Genomic DNA, 20,462 nt, shown 5'->3' with positions numbered 1-20,462 from the left:
TTCCATTATGTAAATGTACCACCATTTTTTTTATCCATTCTTCAGATGAGGGACATCTAGGTTGTTTCCAGATTCGGCTATTATGAATAAAGCTGCTATGAACATAGTTGAGCAAATGTCCTTGTTGTATGGTTGAGCATATTTTGGATATCATTCTTTAAAGAATTTTACATGCAGAAAATCAACTATTGCATTTCCTCAATGCTAAGACATCATCAATTAAAAATATACCTTAAATAAACTAACGAAAACCTAATTTGGAGGAATACATTTAATTTTACTCATGAATTATAATATACATCCCAATTTTAGAAGCACTGATGCTGAGAAAGGCATGGTAGCACTCAGGAGGCTGAGACCTCCTGTCACCCAATGACCTCTGTGAGTTGTTCAACACCAGCCTACAAGACTAGTTCCAGGCCAGCGAGAGCTACATAGTGAGACCTTGTTGCAGACACACCAACAAAACTATTGGCTGATGTTATCAAAAATACACATTTGAAATCCAAGAAATACTACATTGAAAGTACATATAAATTTTATTAGCTCCATTTTCTAAGAATGAAAATTTAGTTTTAAAAAAGTTTAGTGGCATTTTTTATTAAAAGCCATTTATCAAAATAGTATCTGCAGGGCTTGGATCTTTTTAAGATAACCTAAAACCATGACAGATTTTTTTTTTTAATTATATTTAAAAAAAAAAAAGAAAAGAAAGAAATATATCTTAGGCCAGGCAGTCATGGCACACGCCTTTACTCCCAGCACTTTGGGAGGCAGAAGCAGGCAGATCTATGTGAGTTTGAGGCCAGCCTGGTCGACAGAGTGAATTCCAAGAAAGCCAAGGCTCCACAGAGAAGCCCTGTCTCAAAAAAGCAAAATAAAACTAATATATATATATATATATATATATATATATATATATATATATATATGAAAAATGACATGAACATTGTATAGTGTGATGATTTCCTATAGAGCTCAATGTGAAGCAACAAATGAAATTCCATATATATATTGCAATATTTCCATTTTAATTTTAAGAATGCTTAACATCTACTCTCAGCAACTTTGAAGCACACAGTGTATTTTATCTGTCACCATATTGACAGAAGAGCCCCAGGACTTATATCTCCTAAGTGGAAGCAGTCACTGTCACTAACATTCTCTTCTCCCCAACTTCGTCCTGCGAGGTTTGTGGTAAGCACTATTCTACTGTGCTTCTAGGTTATGACTTTTTAAGCTTTTCCTTCTAAGTGAGACTAGGCATTCATTTTTCAATTATTGACTTCTATGTTCAATTATTTTATGAGTGATGCATTTCACCTTTTTAAAGGGCTGAATAATAGTCCATTACATTATTTGACTGTGCATAAGTATAAAAATGAAAATGCAGAAATGAATTCAATTTACTGATTTCATTTCCTTTGGATAAATACCCAGAGTAGGGACTGCTGGGATATAGAAAATAGTTCTATTTTTTAGCTCCATTAAAAACCTTTTTTCCATAAAGGCAGTACTATTTTACATTATCAACAATACAAAGTTTTCCTTTACTCTGGACTCTCTTCAGCACTTACAAACCTTGTAATAACCATACTAACATTTAAGACATTTTCTCATTGTGGTTTTGGTTGGTATTTTTCTGATAATTAGTAATGTTGGGTTGCACTCTTTGTTTTGAAGTACCTGTTGGCCAGTTGTATGTCTTTGGAGAACAGTCTAGTCAAGTCCCTTGGTGATTTTTAATTGCTTTGTTAGTGTTTATCTGGCTTGGACATGTACTTTGATCATTAACTTATCAGATGCATTACCACTAATATTGTCTATTCTTTAGGCTGTCTGCTCATATTGTTTCTTCTGTTGTGCATCGGTTTTCAATTTGACGCATTCCTACTGGCCTATTTTTGCATTTGTTGCTGGTGTTTTAAGGACAGATCCAGAAAAACTTTGCCAATCAAGCTTTTTCTCTCCATTTTCTCTAGGAATTTTACAACTTTGTCTCACGTTTAGGTCTTTATGTGGGAATATAGAATGGCATAAGAATTCAATTCCATTATTCTGCATCTAGAGGTCTAATTTTCCCAACATTTAAGAGTTTATTCCTCCCCATTTGTGTGCTCTTGGCATCTTTCTCCAAGATGATTTGAATACAATTGAGTTAATAAATTCATTTTAGGCTCTCAATTCCTTCCCTAAGATATAATGTTGATTTTTATTGCTAGCATCATGCTGTCTGGACAACTTCTTTACATTTTGAAATCAAATAGATACTTACTCCAATTCCTCTGGCCTTAGTTTCCAGAGAACTGAAGGATTACAGGCATCTGTCAAAATGCCTATAAGTAGAATATTTCCACTTATTTGTGCCTACTTTGATATTTTTGTCAATATTTATAGCTTTTAGTATACACATCTCTCACTGCCTTTATTGAAAGTCAATCCTAAATTCTATTTGTTTTCATGCTACCATAAAAGGTATTTTTATTCTTGATTGCATTTTGAGCTTAGAATCAGTGTATAGAAACTACTGGTTTCAATATATTGATTTTGTATCTAGTAAATTTACTGATTTCATATTTCTAACAGTTTTCAGGATACCTGTTTTTCCCCATAAGAATGTAATGCTTTTTTAAAGCCCTTTAAACATCTTCTTTTCCCACTTGTATGTCCTTTCTCCTGATTTGGTTGGGAATTCCAGTATTGACTATTGAAGCCTAGTAGTGCTGTTGTGATCTTAAGAGGTAGTCACTGGGAAGGGACTGATTCTGCTTTCATACAGGATTGATGTCCTTACAAAAGAGGCTAGTGGACTTGCTCACTCCCAGTTCCATGTGAGAACCTAGCTAGAAGACAAGTGTCATGTCTAAAGATATTTCTAAGAACTGAATCTGCAAGTAACTGCGATTCATAAATTTCCTGGTCTAGGATGTTTCCTTGCACCAGCCTGAACAGTATCCTTGTCTTGTTCCTTATTTTAAAGGATGGCTTTCAAGTTTGCTAATATTAAAATATTATGTGAATCATGTAAGATACACTTCTTTTATAAAAAGTTGTTGGTAACTTTAACCAAGAAAGGATGTTAATTTGCTTGGCTTTTTTCTCATTTATTGAGATGAACGTGTAAGTTCTTATTCTGTTAACATGATATACTGATCATTGACTTGTTATTAAATCATCTTTGAATCCAAGAAACAAATTTCACTAGATAATGGTTCATGATTATTTTAACTGATGAATTAAATCCTTTACCTGAATTATTTTTTGTAAAGGACTTTGAATTTATATTCATTATAGATACTAGCCTATTTTATTTTTATTTCATTTTTATTTTAACCTTCTCATCTGACTTTGTTAGTAGGGTAGTGCTGGATTCGTAAGGTGAATTAGGAACCAGGACCTCCTTGAGCAGCATTATTAGTTCTCTGAATGTTTGATAGAACCTAAGAAGGAGGTCATCAGGTTCTCGCCTTTTAATAATAGACATCTGTTGCCATCTCTTTACTCGGTATTGTCAGGTTCATTTTTAATTTTTTATTATTTATGAATTTATGTATTCTAGGTTATCTAGTTTGCTGAAGTACAAATATTTCTAATAGGACACTATAATCCTTTATATTTCTGTTCAGTCACCTATATCCCCTCTCTCCTGATTTTTCCTAAAGTCTTTTATTTTTAGTCTGATTGAAGATTTATCAATTTTGTTTAGCTTTGCAAAAACAAGTTTCATTCATATTTTCTGTTTCTTTTTTTGGGCTCTTTTGCATTTGTTTTTGTGCTGACATTTTTTTCTTTGCACTAAGTTAGGGTTTTATTCTTTTCTGACTTCCTTATGTCTTAACAATATTTCACATAGTTATTTTTTAAAGGAAAATTCTGTATGCTTCCTTATTAATAGTAGGTTTTGCTATATTATGTTCTGGTATGTTGTTTTCTACTTAAACTTCTCTGAAGATCGTTCACATTTTTTTTCCTTAAGTTTATTTGTTGACCCATTGGCTTTTCTGGAAAAAAAATGTTTAATTTCTCTATATATTTCTATATACTTGTTAATTTTCCCAAACTTTTTACTCATTTCTAGTTTCATTCTATTTTAAATGTAAGAGATTTCTGATGCAATTTTTTTGTTTGTTTGTTTTTCAAGACAGGGTTTTTCTGTATAGCCTTGGTTGTCCTGGAACTTATTCTCTAGACCAGGCAGGCCTTGAAATCACAGCAACCTGCCTATCTCTCCCTCCCTGAGTATGGGATTAAGGGTGTGCACCACCATGGCTGGCTCTGATGCAAATTTTTTGTTTAGTTTTCATTGTTCTTTTGTGCTATAAAAGTGTGAATCAGGTACATACATGCCATGTGACAAAGTGGAGGCCTGAGGCAATTTGCAGAAGGCAGAAGGCAGCTCTCTCCACTGAGAGTTCTGGGGGCTGAACTCAGATTGTGAAGTTTACATGGCAGTCATTCCCCCGAAAGCCATCTCAGGGGCCTACAGATACAATTTCAGTCTTAAATTTGTTAAGATTTATTCTGCATGCTATCTATAATGTGTTCCAGGGAATGTTCCATGAGTGTGTCAAAAGAATGTACATCCTGCTGCTATTGGACAAAATATTCTATATGTTAGGGCCATTCAATCTAAAGTGTAGCCCAAGTCCAGTGTTGGTTTTTAGATGGGTCTATTGGATGATTTACCTAGTGCTGAATGTGACTTGTTAACATCTCTCATTACTGAATTAGTATGTTTTGTCATATATACTCAAATATGCCTCCGAGCCACAGGGATGGGAGTGCACAGTAGGAAGCCCAGCCTTGGGGGATCCGTGCAGGACCCTGAATTTGGTGTCAGCCTGAGCTATACGCTAAGTTCCACACCAGCTTGAGCTACATAAAGAGATCCAGTCTCCGGCTTTTTCCTTCTACATGAGGATATTAATAATCTTTTAACTCTTGATAAGCTGTTTACCAATATATAATAACTCATTTTGTTGTACAGTGTCTCATGTTTGTGGTTTTTTTTAAATTACTTTTTATTTTTTCCTGCTTATGAGTATAGCTAACCCTTTTTTTCTGGGAATAGCTTTTTTTTTTTTTTTTTTTTTTTTTTTTTTTTTTTAAATTCCCTGTGTCTCCTTTTAAAGCTGAAGCATCTTACTGGAGAACATATAGTTGGCCCTTTGTTTTTTCCTAATCCGTTCAGCAATTCTTAAGTATTTTATCTTTTACATTCAAGACTCTGAATTAACTATTATTAGGCACAGATTTTGTAGTGCCACTTCTATTATTGGCATTTTAAAAATGCAGTCTCTTCTTCATGATCTAGGGACTTTCTGCTGTGCTTTGATTCCTTCATCTTTTCTGTAGCTAATGTAAGTTTTGCATATGGTAACGATGAGACATCAAAACAATTAGCTAGGAGTCTCTTTTAAACTGGCAGCAAATACGCTAGTTGTTACTATTGGTTGCTATAATGAAGGAGCTGAAACTTGGTACCCTGTGCAGAAAAGAGGTCTATTAAGCTGATGATTTTGACAAAAGTTCAAGATTGGCAAACCAGTCAGTACAACCCCTTTTGTTTGGCTTCCGATGAAGAATTCCTGGCTATATTTTAATATGCCAAATGAGATTGTTATGGAAATGACCACATCAGGTATGATATCGTGAAACCATCTGAGTGGATGCAAGACCAAGCCACAGAAGATGACAATGCAGCCACTCCTGATGAGATCTCATAGACTAAGATCAGAAGGAAGGAGAGGAGGACCTCCCCTATCAGTGGACTTGGGGAGGAGCATGCATGAAGAAAGGGGAGGGAGGGTGGGACCGGGAGGGGAGGAGGGAGGGGCTTATGGGGGGGATACAAAGTGAATAAAGTGTAATTAATAAAAAAAAGAAATAATAAATAAAAACAAACAAACAGATAAATAAAAAGAAACCATGTGAGGGTCTACACTTAGGGTTTTACAGCAACCCTCACAACAACTACCTTAAGCCTTGATCATAACTATGACCTCCTAGTAAGATTCCCTTGCCAAACCTCACACAGTCTCTCACCATTGCCATACCAGGAACATGCACATTGGGGAAAACAGACTACAGTGTATCTAACCCATAGAAATAGCCTCAATTGCATACAAAACTCTACATTTTACTCCTCTCGCATTTCAGGACTTGTTATCACAATTATACTTTGACATTCTGTAACCACTATAAAATGATATTGCTGTTACTTGAAGCTGCCATTTAACTTTCTCAGTAAAGATTTAAGTTATTTTTCTATCTCTATTATAGTGCATTCCAGTAAATCAGTCTTCTGACTTGACTACTTACTTTTACCCCCAGCTTTATTTTCATGTTTGGTTGTTACTAATTAACTTTTCTTTCAGCCTAAAAACTTTTGTGACATATATATGTATTATATACATATATATACACATATTAATGAAGTAGGTCTACTGATGATAAACTCCTCAGCTTGATATTCTACCTTCATTTTTAAGGAAAGCTTTGCTGGGTAAAGTATTCTTGGCTGGAAGTTTATTTCTCCTTGAGCACTTTGTCATCTCATGCTTTTCTAGACTTGGAAAACTTTGGAAGTCTGATGAGAGCTTCCTGCGAGCTCTGTTCTATATGCAGATTCTTCAAGAGCTTGCCAGTGTTTTCTTTTTAATACATGATTTTCATTTGTTTAGTTTGTGTTATGTGTGGGTACTCACATGCCACAGGACACGTGTGATGGTCAGAGTACTGATTGCTGGGGTCAGTTCTCCTTCCACTATGTGGCTTCAGGAATCAATCAGGCCTTCTTACCTGCACAGCATCTCACCAACCTGCTGGTGGTTCTGAGCTTCTGTCTTACTGCAGTACTTTTACAACTGGAAAGTCCTGACCCTCCTCCACCTTGCCATACAGTTTCTAAGATACAATTTGTTTCTAGTCATTATTTCCTTAAAATCTTTTCTCACCTCTTCTTTAATCACAGTAGTCTGTAGTCTTTAAACGTTAGCTCCACTGAGAAGACCCAGAAGTCCTCTAGGCTTTCTTCTTTAAATTTCTTCTCTAACTGGATTGTTTCCGAATAGCCAAAATAATCATTTCACAAATCTATTTAACCAAATCTGCCTGATGCCCTCTGTTGCACTTTTCATTTCTTTCATTTTATTTCTAAGTTCCAAAATTGCTTGGTTCTTTATCTCAGTCTCTCTCCTATACTTAAGTATTATTCTCCTGACTTTATTGTCCATATTCTCTCACAGTTAGATGAGCCTTCCTAAAACAGTTATTTTTAATTCTTTTCCAGGTAGTTATTATTTCATAGAACTTATTCATTGAGGTCAGTTACTGCAAAAGCATTGTACATCGTTGATGGTACACTATTTCTGGGATTTTTTTTTTCATGCTTCTTGTTTTGCATAATATATGCACAGCTGGTGGCGTGTTCTTTTAATCTTCATGAACTGACATCAGTAAGGGCAACAATGGCTGCCAGTGAGGTGAAGTGAAGCAACATGGTTCAGTAAGGGCAGAGCAGAGACATTCCAATGTGTTACCTGAGGCCAGAGTGGCAAAGACTATAGACAGGGTCTCATCATCTTAGCTTGGGTGCCAGCAGACGTAGCAAGGGCTGTTGCGGTCTTTAGTAGAAGGCTGACAGGTCTTTACGGTCTCTTTTCCACCTGGGAAGTCACGGTTGGGCTCTCTTTTGAAACTGGATCTGGCTTACAGATGTACTTTCAGCAATGGTATCAGTGACGTGGGAAGCATGGCATCTATAAAGCAGCCGCAGATCTGAGGCATGGGAGTGGCCATGTGTCAGAGTGACTGTTTTTAAGTGAAATAACAATAGTAACAACCACTTCCCTTGGTTATTGACAGAACTAAATGAGATATCACATATAATTAACTATCAAAATGGCAGCCTAAAAAATATCTGTGCTCCAATGGAATACTACTCAGCAATTAAAAACAAGGAAATCATGAGATTTGCAGGCAAACGGTGGAAACTAGAAAAGATCATCCTGAGTGAGCTATCCCAGAAGCAGAAAGACACACATGGTATATACTCACTTATAAGTGGACATTAGACCTATAGGATAATCATAGCAAGATCTGTACACCTAATGAAGCTAAGCAAGGAGGAGGACCCTGGGTAAGATGCTCAATCTTCATTCAGAAAGGCAAACTGGATAGACATCGGAAGAGGGAGAAAACAAGGAAAAGGAGCCTACCACAGAGGGCCTCTGAAAGACTCTACCCAGCAGGGTATTAAAGCAGATGCTGAGACTTATAGCCAATCTTTGGGCAGAGTGCAGGGAATCTTATAAAAGAAGGCAGGGATAGAAAGACCTGGAAGGGTCTGGAGCTCCACTAGGAGAACAACAGAACCAATGAATCTGGGCCTAGGGGTCTTTTCTGAGGGTCTCATGGAGATAACCTAGACCCTCTGCACATAGTAGCCCATGGCAGCTCAGTCTCCAAATGCGTTCCCTAGTAAGGGAAGCAGGGGCTGTCTTTGATGTGAACTCCTCCCTGAGGGGGGAGCATCCTGACCAGGCCACAGAGGAAGGTTATGAAAGACAGTCCTGATGAGACCTGATAAGCTAGGATCAGATGGAAGGGGAGGAGATCCTTACTATCAGTGGACTGGGGAAGGAGCATGGGAGATGAGAGAGGAAGGGAGGGTGGGATTGAGAGGAGATGAGAGAGGGGGCTACAGCTGGGATACAAAGTGAATAAGTTGCAATAAATAAAAAATTATATTAAAAATATTTGTGCTTAATAACTGCCTTGGTTCCCACATTCTAGCAAATTTTAGTTATAGTGACATCAAAATACCAAAAGACAGGAGTGCTTACTTTGCTTCACAGTTTACTCATTATAAAAATAATACACAAATTTTGTATGAATTAATTAATAAAAGCAACTTTCTAATTCTGTAATGGGGATTTGAAAAAAATGGCAGACTGTTTCTACCCATAATGCCACAGTTATACTCAAGAATGTATATTAATTAAGGAACATAACAGATCCCAAGAAATTTGAAACTATATGCCATGTGACTATTTAAATTAAATTCAAGCCAAATTAAATTGAAAACTTAGTCATTCTTAGCAGATCATCAGGTACTGCAGGTGAAATAATATGGTTTATATTTAGTTTGTTATAGTGCCAGGTTGGATAGAGATTATACATTGAAACACTATTATATTCTTTCTTTGTCAAAAAAACAAAAAACAAAACAAACAAACAAACAAAAACAAACAAACAGATAAAACCCTAGCAGATCAAAGGCATGGTTGCAATCCCAGTAGTTAGGAAGCACTGGCAAGAGTATAAACAGGATATCAAGGCCATCCTTGACTACATAATGAGTTCAAGTCAGGCCTGAGCTACCTAAGACATCTCAACTCTACCTTCTCTGAAGTAGCATACCACTTTACATGTACTCAGAAACCCCCAAAGCCAATGATGGTATTCTATGTAATCTCATAAAAGCTCAGGCTTTAACTGCACTCAAGGATAGAAAAAATGTTTTGTTTTTTTTTTTTGCCTAATTAATATTACTGTTTCTATGTGTAAGTTTTCCACAGACAGTAAAGTAACTGACTTTTAAATAATGTGTAGTATTCCATATCCATAGATACTATAACATCTGCAGATTCAACCAATCACAAATTATAGCAACTGAGACCTCAATAGGTATAGGACGCCTATTATAAACCAAACTACAGAAAATTTCTATAATCTCTGAAACTGCTTCCATATGGAACATGTGGAGTTTTTTTTTTTTTTCTTGTTATCCCCTACACAATACAATATAACAATTATTTCCATGGAATTTATATTGTTTTAAGTATTATATTTAATCTAGATGTGGTCTAAAGTATACAAGAAAATGTCATGGGTACACATACTATGCCATTTTGTATAACAGAATAAAATAAACCCTGTGAATTGGAGTATTTACAGAAGATCAGATTCTTCTGTACAGATATGGCTGACACTTGCCATATCTGACTCACACATATGGCTTAAGAAATAAAACACTTTAAGGTCCCATCATCTCAGATTTCAAGACCTATTATTGAGCTATTGTAATAAAACAGCATGGGACTGGAATAAAACTGGCATGTTGACCCAGGTGGGTAATGCACACCTTTAATCCCAGCACTCAGGAGGCAGAGGAAGGCAGATCTCTGAATTGAAGGGCAGCCTGGTCTACATAGTGAGCTTCAGGCTAGCCTTAGCTATATAGTGAAACCCTGTCTCAGAAAACACAAACACACATATACATGTGCACGCACACACACACCATGTTGATGAACAGAAGAGGAGCCAGACATAATTCCACATACATACAGACACCTGATTTATTTTTAGACACCTGATCTTTAACAAAGGCCAGAAATATACACTGAATAAAAGACAGCATCTTCAAGAAATGGTGCTGGTCAAACTCGATAGCTACACTTAGAAGAATGAAAATGAATCTGTATTTATCACCCTGCACAAAACTCAACTCAGAATTAATCTAAGACCTCTACATAAGACTGGATACATTGAACCTGTCAGAAGAAGTGGGGAATAGGCTTGAACCTATTCTATCGGCACAGAAAAATATTTTCTGAACAGGATACCCATAGGACAGGCCTTAAGAACAACAACAATAAGATACCTCATGAAGCTAAAAGGCTCTGTACAGAGCAAAGGACACCATCATTCAAGCAAAGTGGCAGCCTATGGAAGGGAGGAATACCTTTAATCAATTATACATCTGCTAAATGATTAGTTTCAATAATATATAAAGAACAGAAAAACTGAACATCAGGAAAATCACCCACTTAAAACTGGGGTATAAAACTAAACAGAGTTCTCACAAGAAGAAACACAAATGACTGAGAAACACTTTTTAAAGTTTTCAACATCCTTTGCCATCAGGAAAATGCAAATTAAATTACTTTGAGATTTCATCTACCCCAGCCAAGATGGCCATGATCAGCATAAATGTCAGCACATGCTGGCAAGAATGCAGGGAAGAGGGAACACTTATTCCTTGCTGACGGAGGTGCAAACTGATACAGCCACTGTGGAAATCAGTGTGTGGGTTCCTCAGGGAGATAGAGGACAGATCTACCTCAAGATCTAGCTACACTACTCTTAGGAACTTGCCCATCCATGTCCACCACTTTTCTGTAAAAACCAGAATCTGGAAATAGCCTAGATGTCCATCAAGTGATGAATGGGTAATGAAAATGTGGTGCATTCATACAATAGAATATTATTCACTTTTTAAGAAAAAAATATGAAATTTTCAGACAAATGGATGCAGCTGAAACGATCCTGACTGAGTTAAACCAAGACAAAAAGACAAATATTTCATGTTTTCTCTTATATCTGGATGTTAGCTTTTAAGTTTTAGATCTGTGTGTTTCAACATGAATAAACAGAAGTTAAGTAGCTAGTGAGGTACTAGGGAAGAGGAGATCTTCCAACTAATAAGAAGTAGAGTATAGTGTTATAAAGGAATAAAACAGAAACCAGAATAGGATTAAATTGTGAAGAAGAAGAGGGGTAGGGAAAGGCAAGATATGAAGAGAGACCACAGTAAATGCCTTTTGAAAAGCCATATGGAAACCTGCTGGAGAAGCTTCCTAATATACATATATGAAAGGAATTTAAATGGAGTCAACATATAATGAGAGATAATGTCACAACTAGACATACCACCAAGTAAAACCTCGGGTGCCAGGAATCGATTACATCTTTTGAATCAATGGCCAAAGGGGCCCTCAAAACCCCTTCCCAATAAAACATTACAGGCTATTGCTGAAGCTGTTGGCTACCCTCCATAACCTGCTTCCATTCTGTTAAAGGAACATAGCAATAAAATGACTCCTAATGACATTACCTGCTGGTAAGGGATTGTTGCTGAAGACACAGCTTTATTATATCATCAAACTTGCAGAAATCAAGCTGGTGTACAACTTGAAGCTTCACCCCCACTTACTGTTGCATGGTGCTAGAAGGTACTTTGCATGCTACTGGAGAAGAAAAGTAGCAGTTTCACCCAGCTACAAACCTTGCTACACACAACAAATCTGCAAAATATCCTGGTGCATAAATGGCATCACTGTTATGCAAGTAACCATAAACTATTTTATTGGATTAAGGCCCACTCCATGAGAGGGCATATACATGATATTGTTAAAGTGGCCAAGAACCTGAGACTAGATAGGCCATAGTTCTAGGGGGAAACCTGCTATCATTCTAATAAAGGAACACAGTAATAAAAATGACTCCTAATGACATACTGCTATACCCATAGAGCAGATCATCACTCAAACCTCCATAGAGAAGCTTCTTCTTGCAGTAGATTTTAACCAATGAACAGAACAATAGGCAAACAGTGAAAGACTCTGGAGCACTCAGCCTTGTGTGGCATGTCTTTATTAGAGCCCTTCCCTTAAGGCTCAAAGATCTATGTGGAAGAGAAGGCAGAAAGACTGTGGTGGATGACTCTAGGAAACAGCATCTTCCACGTGCAACTCACAGAGACTGTGACAGCACCCACAAAACTACACAGATTAAAGTCCCGGCACTGAGAAGGGCAAGCAGATACAAAGTCCTACCACTAACCAAGGAGCTATTTGCAATTGATTGATAGCTGCTGGAAAACAGAAAATCTGTTTTCTCCAACAAAGTGTTACTGAGTCTACCAACCACACTCCAAGGGAAGGCCCCATGCATGTACACACACACAGACACACAGACACACACGCTTTTTATGTTATTTTGATAATTTTTGTTTTGTTTTGTTTTGTTTTTCCTTTTTCATTTTTGTTGTTTCCTCTGTGAAACAAAGATGCTTAATAAGGAGGTGGGGAAGATCTGGGAGGTATTGGGGGAAGAAGAATATGATCAAACTTTTTATATGGAAAAAAAGAAAACATTTCTTAAAAAATTCACCAGTATTTTATAACTTAAAGACCACAGCAGTAAGATTTTAGAAAACCCAATTTCTTATAACGTATCTTGAAACCAGGGTAAGTGCTACTGTACGCAGAACAGAAAAAAAAAAAAAACTCTAGTAATTTTACACTTACACTGCCACATTTTTCCTAATGGTATATTCATCCAACTCGTCATCTGAGCTGCTATCGGTGGCATCAGAATCCAGACCCTCTTCGACATGAGACAACAGCCCTGTAGCAGACAGTGCAAATCTTTGGATTTCTGCAGCTGTACATTGAGAAAAGCCATTGTTTGTATCATCCCATAATTTATTCTCTGAAGCCAGTATGTTGACATCTGGTTTAATTTCAGTGTGCTCAAGTAAACTATTACCCAAAACTGTTGTGGGTTCATGAAAGATCTTCATTGTGGGCAGCTGATGTTTCATAGAAAATCTCATCTGTTGGCCATAGTGCTTAACAACATGCTTCGCCAGGAGCATCTGCAAGTGCTTCTGAGTTCTTCTAGCCTGGCTAAGTAAGAGTTTCTGCTTACTCACACAGTGAAGTAAACGAGCATTCACTTCCTCCTCTTTTTCAGCAGCTGAGGAACTAATAGGCACATCGGAATGACTAGGTCCGATTTTCTTTTGAGTACATTGCAATAAGCCCTTTTTAATCTTTGTGTCGGTGAATTTATCCAAGAGTGCATTCTTTTGGTACCATTTACAGTTTTGCAGATGTATTTTATCTACATTGGCATCTTTGGTGAGATTTGAATCCAAAACAATTTGTATGTCTTTCATGCACTGGCTTGTGGTATCTGAGAGTTCCTTTTTGATGAACTCATTCTCAGAATGAGAATGGCAGACCTCACTGAGCTGAACGCTGCTGCCATTATACAGTACATTTTTCAGCTTACAGCAGTTGGACTCCATTACTTTCTTTTGGTTATAATTCTCATTATACTTACTTAGTGTTGAATTAGAACTCATTAAAAGAACGGTCTGAAAATGTTTTGAAGCCTGGGGGGAGGCAAAATGTTTTAAATTCACAAAATTAGTATTTAGAGTAGGTTCAGGAGTCGGGAATCCCAGCATCTGAGAGAAAGTGTCTCCTCCCTTAAGCTTTTCATCTACAGTTCTTGGATTTTCCATGCACAGCATCTTGTCAGATTCCATGGTACTTGGCAAAGATGAAAAGCAGATACCCTTTGTTGTTGCCTCCTTCAGAGCTGGGGTCATGGCGATTCCTGAAGATAATTACTGGAAGCCTAAAATTATATAAAAAAAAAAAAATACATGATCAAATGTCTAGGAAAAAAGCTTGATGCTTACACTTTTGTCAAAGGCAACTTTTATTTTTTGATGTTTCTGATTAAAATGAGCAAGGCACCAAAGATTTCCTTTATCTCTCAACTTCCCACACTACCCCAACAATGAATAATCTGTAATTCTTCACTCTGACTGTGAGCCTAACAGTCACAATTCCAATTAACGTTGCAAATGACTAGACTGGGGATATGCTCAGTGGAATAATACTTGTGTGGCACATGTGAGATCCTGGGTTCCATCTGTAGCAGCACTAAAACAAGCAAAAAATGCATTTGTTTACTGCCACTGTAAGGGTTTCATAACCCATGTGGGTGCAAGCACATTTCACAGTCATGTCACTGACAGTGTTTACTGAAGAACTAACACTTTCAGTCTCTTAATCGCACTTGAAAATGTGATTCAATCTCACAACTGCAAAAACATTTATCTTTATGAAACAAAGTAAGTTTTTCTAAAATGAAGTTCCATTTGGAATTTATTTTTTTCAAACTGAACAGTAGTAACTACAAGTAAAATATGCTACACAATCTGTTAATAAGTACACCTAAGTGAACACAAAACATATGAGTTCATGGTTGTTAAAAAATAATATGGCAGTGAGAAACCGCCTGATCTGAGACATGTATTTTTCCTGAAATGTCTCTATAATATTTTCCATTCTCACAAATATGCATTTATTATCATCGTGGAACGTAGTCCTCCTACCTAGTAAGTAGTGAAAGCCATGCCTAATGACCAGTAAAGATTAATTCCAAAGTTAAACAACTTTCAAAAGAAATGAATGAAGCCACTACATTCTGACATATAGAAAATGGCAATGTAGTAACACTAAGTTTTACCAACAGCATACTCAGTGGAAAATATTACATCATTAACTATTTTAAGTTTTTAATGATACTTAATACACTGGAACTATTATATGACATAATTTTTTTCAACACACATGAAACCCTCTAATATTATATGTACCCAGATGCTAGCTTTAATTGTACTTCCTTCATTTTTATTTTCCCCAAAACTAGCAAAAATTATCAAGAAGAAAAGGTGTAAAAGATCTCTTTGATTAAAAAAAAAAAGCAGAGGGTTAAGAGCAAATAGCCAAGTAGCCAAGTAACACATAAAGAATAACATTAACACCAGGATATATAAAGAAGCCCTTCGAATCAGTAAGAGACACAGTAACAAGACACTCCGGTGACAGTGTCTAAATGGCCATTTACATACACTTGATCACAGCAGTAAAAAATGTGTGTCAGCAGAGCAAAGGTCCCAAGTTTCCAAACACCAAACTGACAAAAAAAAATTATTCAAGTCTGAAATAACACTTATGAAGAGCAAATTTTCTCACATCTACCGAGTCTACAAATTGGTTGAGTAATTTGTACATAAAATTGAAAATATGTTTGTCACAGGTATATGACCAATGCTTATAATGGCAAAACATTAATCCAAAACAACTTAGATATAAGACAAAACAAAAGAAGAAAAAACAAACACAATCAAATAATATAGCAAAATTAAGAGAATCAGAGACTTTAATGGGAAGAAGAAAAAAAGTAGGTATATACACACATATTAGTTTTATATCATATAACCCAAACATAAAAGCATATCCTACATATGGATGCCCATGCTTACACTTAATAAAAGACAAACTAAAAACACCTACTGTACCTGATGCAACAGTGGTTGTTGCATCAAGTTCCATGAGAGAGAAGTAAGAGTCATAATTTAAGAGAATTTTCATTATAAATTTTAAGACTTAGGAAAAAAAGAACAAATGCAAATTGAACAAATGTTAATGGTTAACTACATGATAAAAATATAGATGTCTGTATATGCACACAGTTTGTGTAGACACATATATACGTTAGAATGTCTCAAGGTAAAATGAATTTATATTCTGCCTTCAAATTTGAATTATCCCAAAATTAACACACTTTTGTGTAACTAAGCAATGAATTCTAAATAAACTCATTCATCCCAAATTTTAAAGGACAAATGAATAAACGAGATTTTTTTTTTTTTTTGCAATTCACTTAGCTTTTAATAAAAATAAAAAAAATAATTAGAGCATGAGGGAGGTGACGGTGAGATGGCTCAGTGGTTACGAGCACTGGCTCTCACAGAGGAGCCTGTTTTGTGTTCCCAGCACCCACACTGGGAGAGACACAACTGCCTTTAACTCCAGCTCCAGAGGATATGAAGCCCTTCCTCTGGGCTCAGAGAGTACACACATGTGTGACATCCAAACACACATACAGAAGAAAGTTTAAAAAAATATTAGGGCAAAAAAAATTCCCCCAGGATTTAAATGACAATTTGATTAACTGACATAAATGTTGTAATCTAGAAAGACCCACAACAGCATTTCTATCGCTTACCCCATCCACATTTCTCTCAAACATTTAAAAAAGATGCTATGGATATAATCAAAGTGGCTTGCAGCAGAGGTCATAAGTAAAATATCATGAGGCAAAAGAGTCCTGGAAAAAGACGTGGGAAAACTACAAATAAGCAGAGTAAGGACATATTTTTAAAAACAGAGTAAGAATAGACAATCAATGCAAAGATTAAAATGGCTAAGGACCATTTATGGTAGAGAATGAAAATATATAGAGAACCTTGTGAGATCTCTTTTATACTAAACTTTCCTAATAATAATAATAATAATAATAATAGTTATTATTATTAATAATACCATCTACTGGTGTTCAGATATGTATAATAACTTCTCTTGAGTATGAACTAAACTGAGTAGTGTCAAGCCAGCAGAAATAATAGACTATGACTTCTGAGATTAAGGAAGAGACTGAAGCTTCCATCTTTTGCCTTTCCCCTTAGTAAAGAAGCTAACTGCTGGTCTGTGGGCTGGAATGACTATATGGCAAAGAGATGTCGCCCCATGAGTAGCTTGTGAGTGATCTGGGAAGCAGCTTCTTCCCCAGCCAAGCCTGGAGATGACCACAGCACCTGCTAACCTGATTAGAGCTCATGAGAGACCTCGTGCCAAGACAAGGAATTTAAAAGGATGTATTAGATAACTAGAGGGGGTTTGTTACCCATCAACAGATCTACCTTCTGAAGTTATTTTATGTTTGAGATTATAATTACATCTTATAACTACATTTGCCATGAAGACTTTTAGATTGTAGTCTCTGGAACGGAAAGCAGAGCCACATCACAACCCCTACTTAAAATTTCTAGAAGGTTCTTCTGTGCACTATCCCCAAATGTATCCTTATTTAAAAAAATATATATATATACTGAAGCAGAAATAAGTCTCTGTAATGTGTAATCAAAAGAAACTCATGAAAATATTATCTCTTTTAAATAAAAAGGTTGATTTGTATTCGTTATGACTTCAATAAAACATGTAAGTAGATTTATTTCAATCATTTAAATTTTATACACATATCATATATAATTGCTTTCATAATTACCAACTGAAAAATAACTCTTAAAATACCACTTTGCCTACTTTTGTATGATGTAAGGTACACATTATTATATTACCAGCTCTTACAAACTCTAGTGACTTGTAGGCTGCCACTTTTGTAACTGTTAGAACAATGTGGCCAGGCGGATACTCTGTAAACACCCGCTGCCTAAATGAGTAGCTTACCCTGCATCGAGAACAAAACCTAGAGTTTCCATTTTCATGGCCTATAACTTCTACATTATAAGGTCTATGCCTATTTTATCTTCTACAGTTTCCTCCACAGATTAATACACTCTAGGGACACTGGGCTTTGTGTTAAAAAAGTCTTGAAAGCTGACAAGTGACAGTACTTGTTATTTTGAAAATATGAAAACAGCTCTGATAAGATGCTGACCCTTTCCATTCATATTTCTGAGCTACGGTCACCCCATTAAACCCCTACCCTGACCAATATATTTAAAAGAGCTTTGGTCCTTCTCTCTGGGACCGCTTTATTGTTCTCCACACAGCACTAGTACTATTCGACATTTTTATATTCTGGGAAGGAACACAGCTTAAGGGCAGGTTTTTGGTTTTTCTTTTTCAGATTCTTGTTATGTGTATGGGGCTCTGCCTGCATGTACGCCTGTGTACCAGGTATGTAGAGTGCCTCTGGAAGGCAGAAGAGGATGTGTCAGCTGCCCTGTGGGTGCTGGGAATTGAACCTGGGTCCTCTGGAAAAACAGTGAATGCTTTTAACCACTAGGCCATCTCTCTAGTCCTTAAGGGCAAGTTTTAGTCTATGTTTTAAACTCCCAACACTAGAATGCTTCTTGGGCAATGTACTTGTTATGTGTTTGTTACAAGGGATCATGAACTAGCAGTTCATCTCTGTGTGGCAAAGCCTTGCCTTGAATCCCTGACAGGCCTGCCTCCCTTATTTAGGCTGTGTCTCCAGCCTAAATACAGGGATTACATGGACACACTACTACAACCATCACAGGGCATCAAAACACAGGATTCATGTAGCTTTGACTAGCAAAAATATCTAGTTAATTACTATTTTAACAGTGATGTTCAGTTACAGCAACATAAAAATGGGATAATGTGACCCAACCAAGTATGGCTTACTTCGTGAATTCAGGAGAGGTTCACCATTTTTTTTTAAATCAATCACTGAAATTCAGCATATCAAAAAAAAATTTTTTAATGGGATCTCATACTGTAAAAGCATTTCACAAAATGTAAAAATCCATTTATAAGAAAAAAAAAAAGAACTCATGAAATTTAGGAAAAAAAATTCCTTAAACCAGCAAAAATCACAAAATCCTATTGTTTATATCAGAACTGACAGTGCAGGAAGAATTCTCTTGCCCTAATGAAGCAAAATATTCTCATCATTTATGTTTAGTGTCATACTAGAGAATCTACTAAGTAAGCAAGAAAAGAAAGGCAAACAGATTAGAAAATAAATCCCTCTATTAACACATCATATGATTTCTACATAGAAAATCCCAAGGAATGTTAAAAAAAAAAAAGTCCTCCTAGAACATTTATCCATTTATCCTAACAAGCATTTTGTCAGGTTACAGACAGTCAAAATATTAAACCATTTGTATTTTATAATCACAGATGTGGGAAGCCAGACTAGACATAGAAAATTTTAAAACAGTAACTCTGATATTTCCTGTGATGGCTAATCTTGGTTGTCAACTTGACTACACCTGCAGTCAATTAAAACCCAAGCACCTGGGCACACCTGTGAAGGATTTTCTTGATTTGAGGCGGGAAGACCCAGCCTAAATAGGGGCCATGCCTTCTGGTTGTAGCCAATATAAAAGGATGGAAGAAGGGAGATTTTGCTTTTTGCCTGCTTGCCCTTGTTCTGGCTGGAAAGTTCATCTTTCCTGCTGTTGCTGAGGCATTCCTTTGCTAGTATAAGAACCTACTTCATCCTGATCCCAACACAGAAAGAACACTAGCTGAGACATTCAACCTTATGGATTGAACAACTATTTACATTCTTGGCCTTTCCACTGGGAGATAGTTGTTCAAATAGCCAGACCACAGCCTGTACACCACTCTAATAAATTCTGTATTTTTTCAGTCTATTGTTCCATTCCTCTAGAGAACTCTTGACTAATACACCTCCCCAAAGAACAACTCTAATAATGCCTCCCAAAGTACACAGCAATATTAGCATAGCTCCATGGTAAAGGATGGTATATACAAGGCCCTGGGTTCCACTTCCAGTAACAACAAAACAAATTTGACAAAATGTCCATGTTCAATACACTGACAAACATAAAAACACAAAGAATATCCAGATGACTTACATAAATGTAGTCTCTTGGGAGAGACTACTGAACACTGGTATGAGCTTACTCTCCTCAAAATGACTTGTGTGATTAAACATAATTTCAACCAAATTTTGGAAGAATTTCTATTGACACTGACAAGCTGACTAAAATGATTTACAGTCAAAAGAACTAAAATAGCCAAAAATAATTCTGAAAAAGAACAAACTTGAAGGACTCACACTGTGTACTGACATTTGGTTAAGGAGAGTGCTGTACTGGCCAAGGATAAGTGTACAGAAAAACAGGAAGAAAAGAGGTCAGAAACATGCTGCCACACACAGGCAGCATGTTGGAAAGAGACCAATTCAGCGTAGAAGAAAAATGCGTCTCGATGATACCTCATACCATGTCTGAAAATGGCCGGATCCATCAAAATGAGTCATGGGCCTACATGTAAAAGCTAAAA

General features: G+C 36.4%; 1 protein-coding gene across 9 annotated transcripts in view; it reads right to left on the bottom strand.

The window, feature by feature from the left end:
* Nucleotides 1-20,462, bottom strand: part of Kansl1l (KAT8 regulatory NSL complex subunit 1 like) — an 81,860-nt gene that overhangs the window by 50,995 nt on the left and 10,403 nt on the right. For 8 of the 9 annotated variants that reach the window (XM_055616759.1, XM_055616760.1, XM_055616754.1 and 5 more), the window contains exon 2: nucleotides 13,095-14,214. In XM_055616759.1, coding sequence (XP_055472734.1) covers nucleotides 13,095-14,185 — 1,091 coding nt within the window. In that variant the 5' untranslated portion in view covers nucleotides 14,186-14,214. Of the gene's footprint in view, nucleotides 1-13,094; nucleotides 14,215-16,659; nucleotides 16,720-20,462 lie in introns of those variants that run through there. The other variant, XM_055616758.1, reaches the window with a different exon arrangement.

The sequence above is a fragment of the Psammomys obesus genome, unplaced genomic scaffold (assembly GCF_907164565.1).
Source record: "Psammomys obesus unplaced genomic scaffold, mPsaObe1.curated_primary_1811, whole genome shotgun sequence".
NCBI classification, from domain to species: Eukaryota; Metazoa; Chordata; class Mammalia; order Rodentia; family Muridae; genus Psammomys; species Psammomys obesus.
Note: the sequence above shows the minus strand (reverse complement) of the source record. Positions and strands in the feature narration are given on the sequence as shown.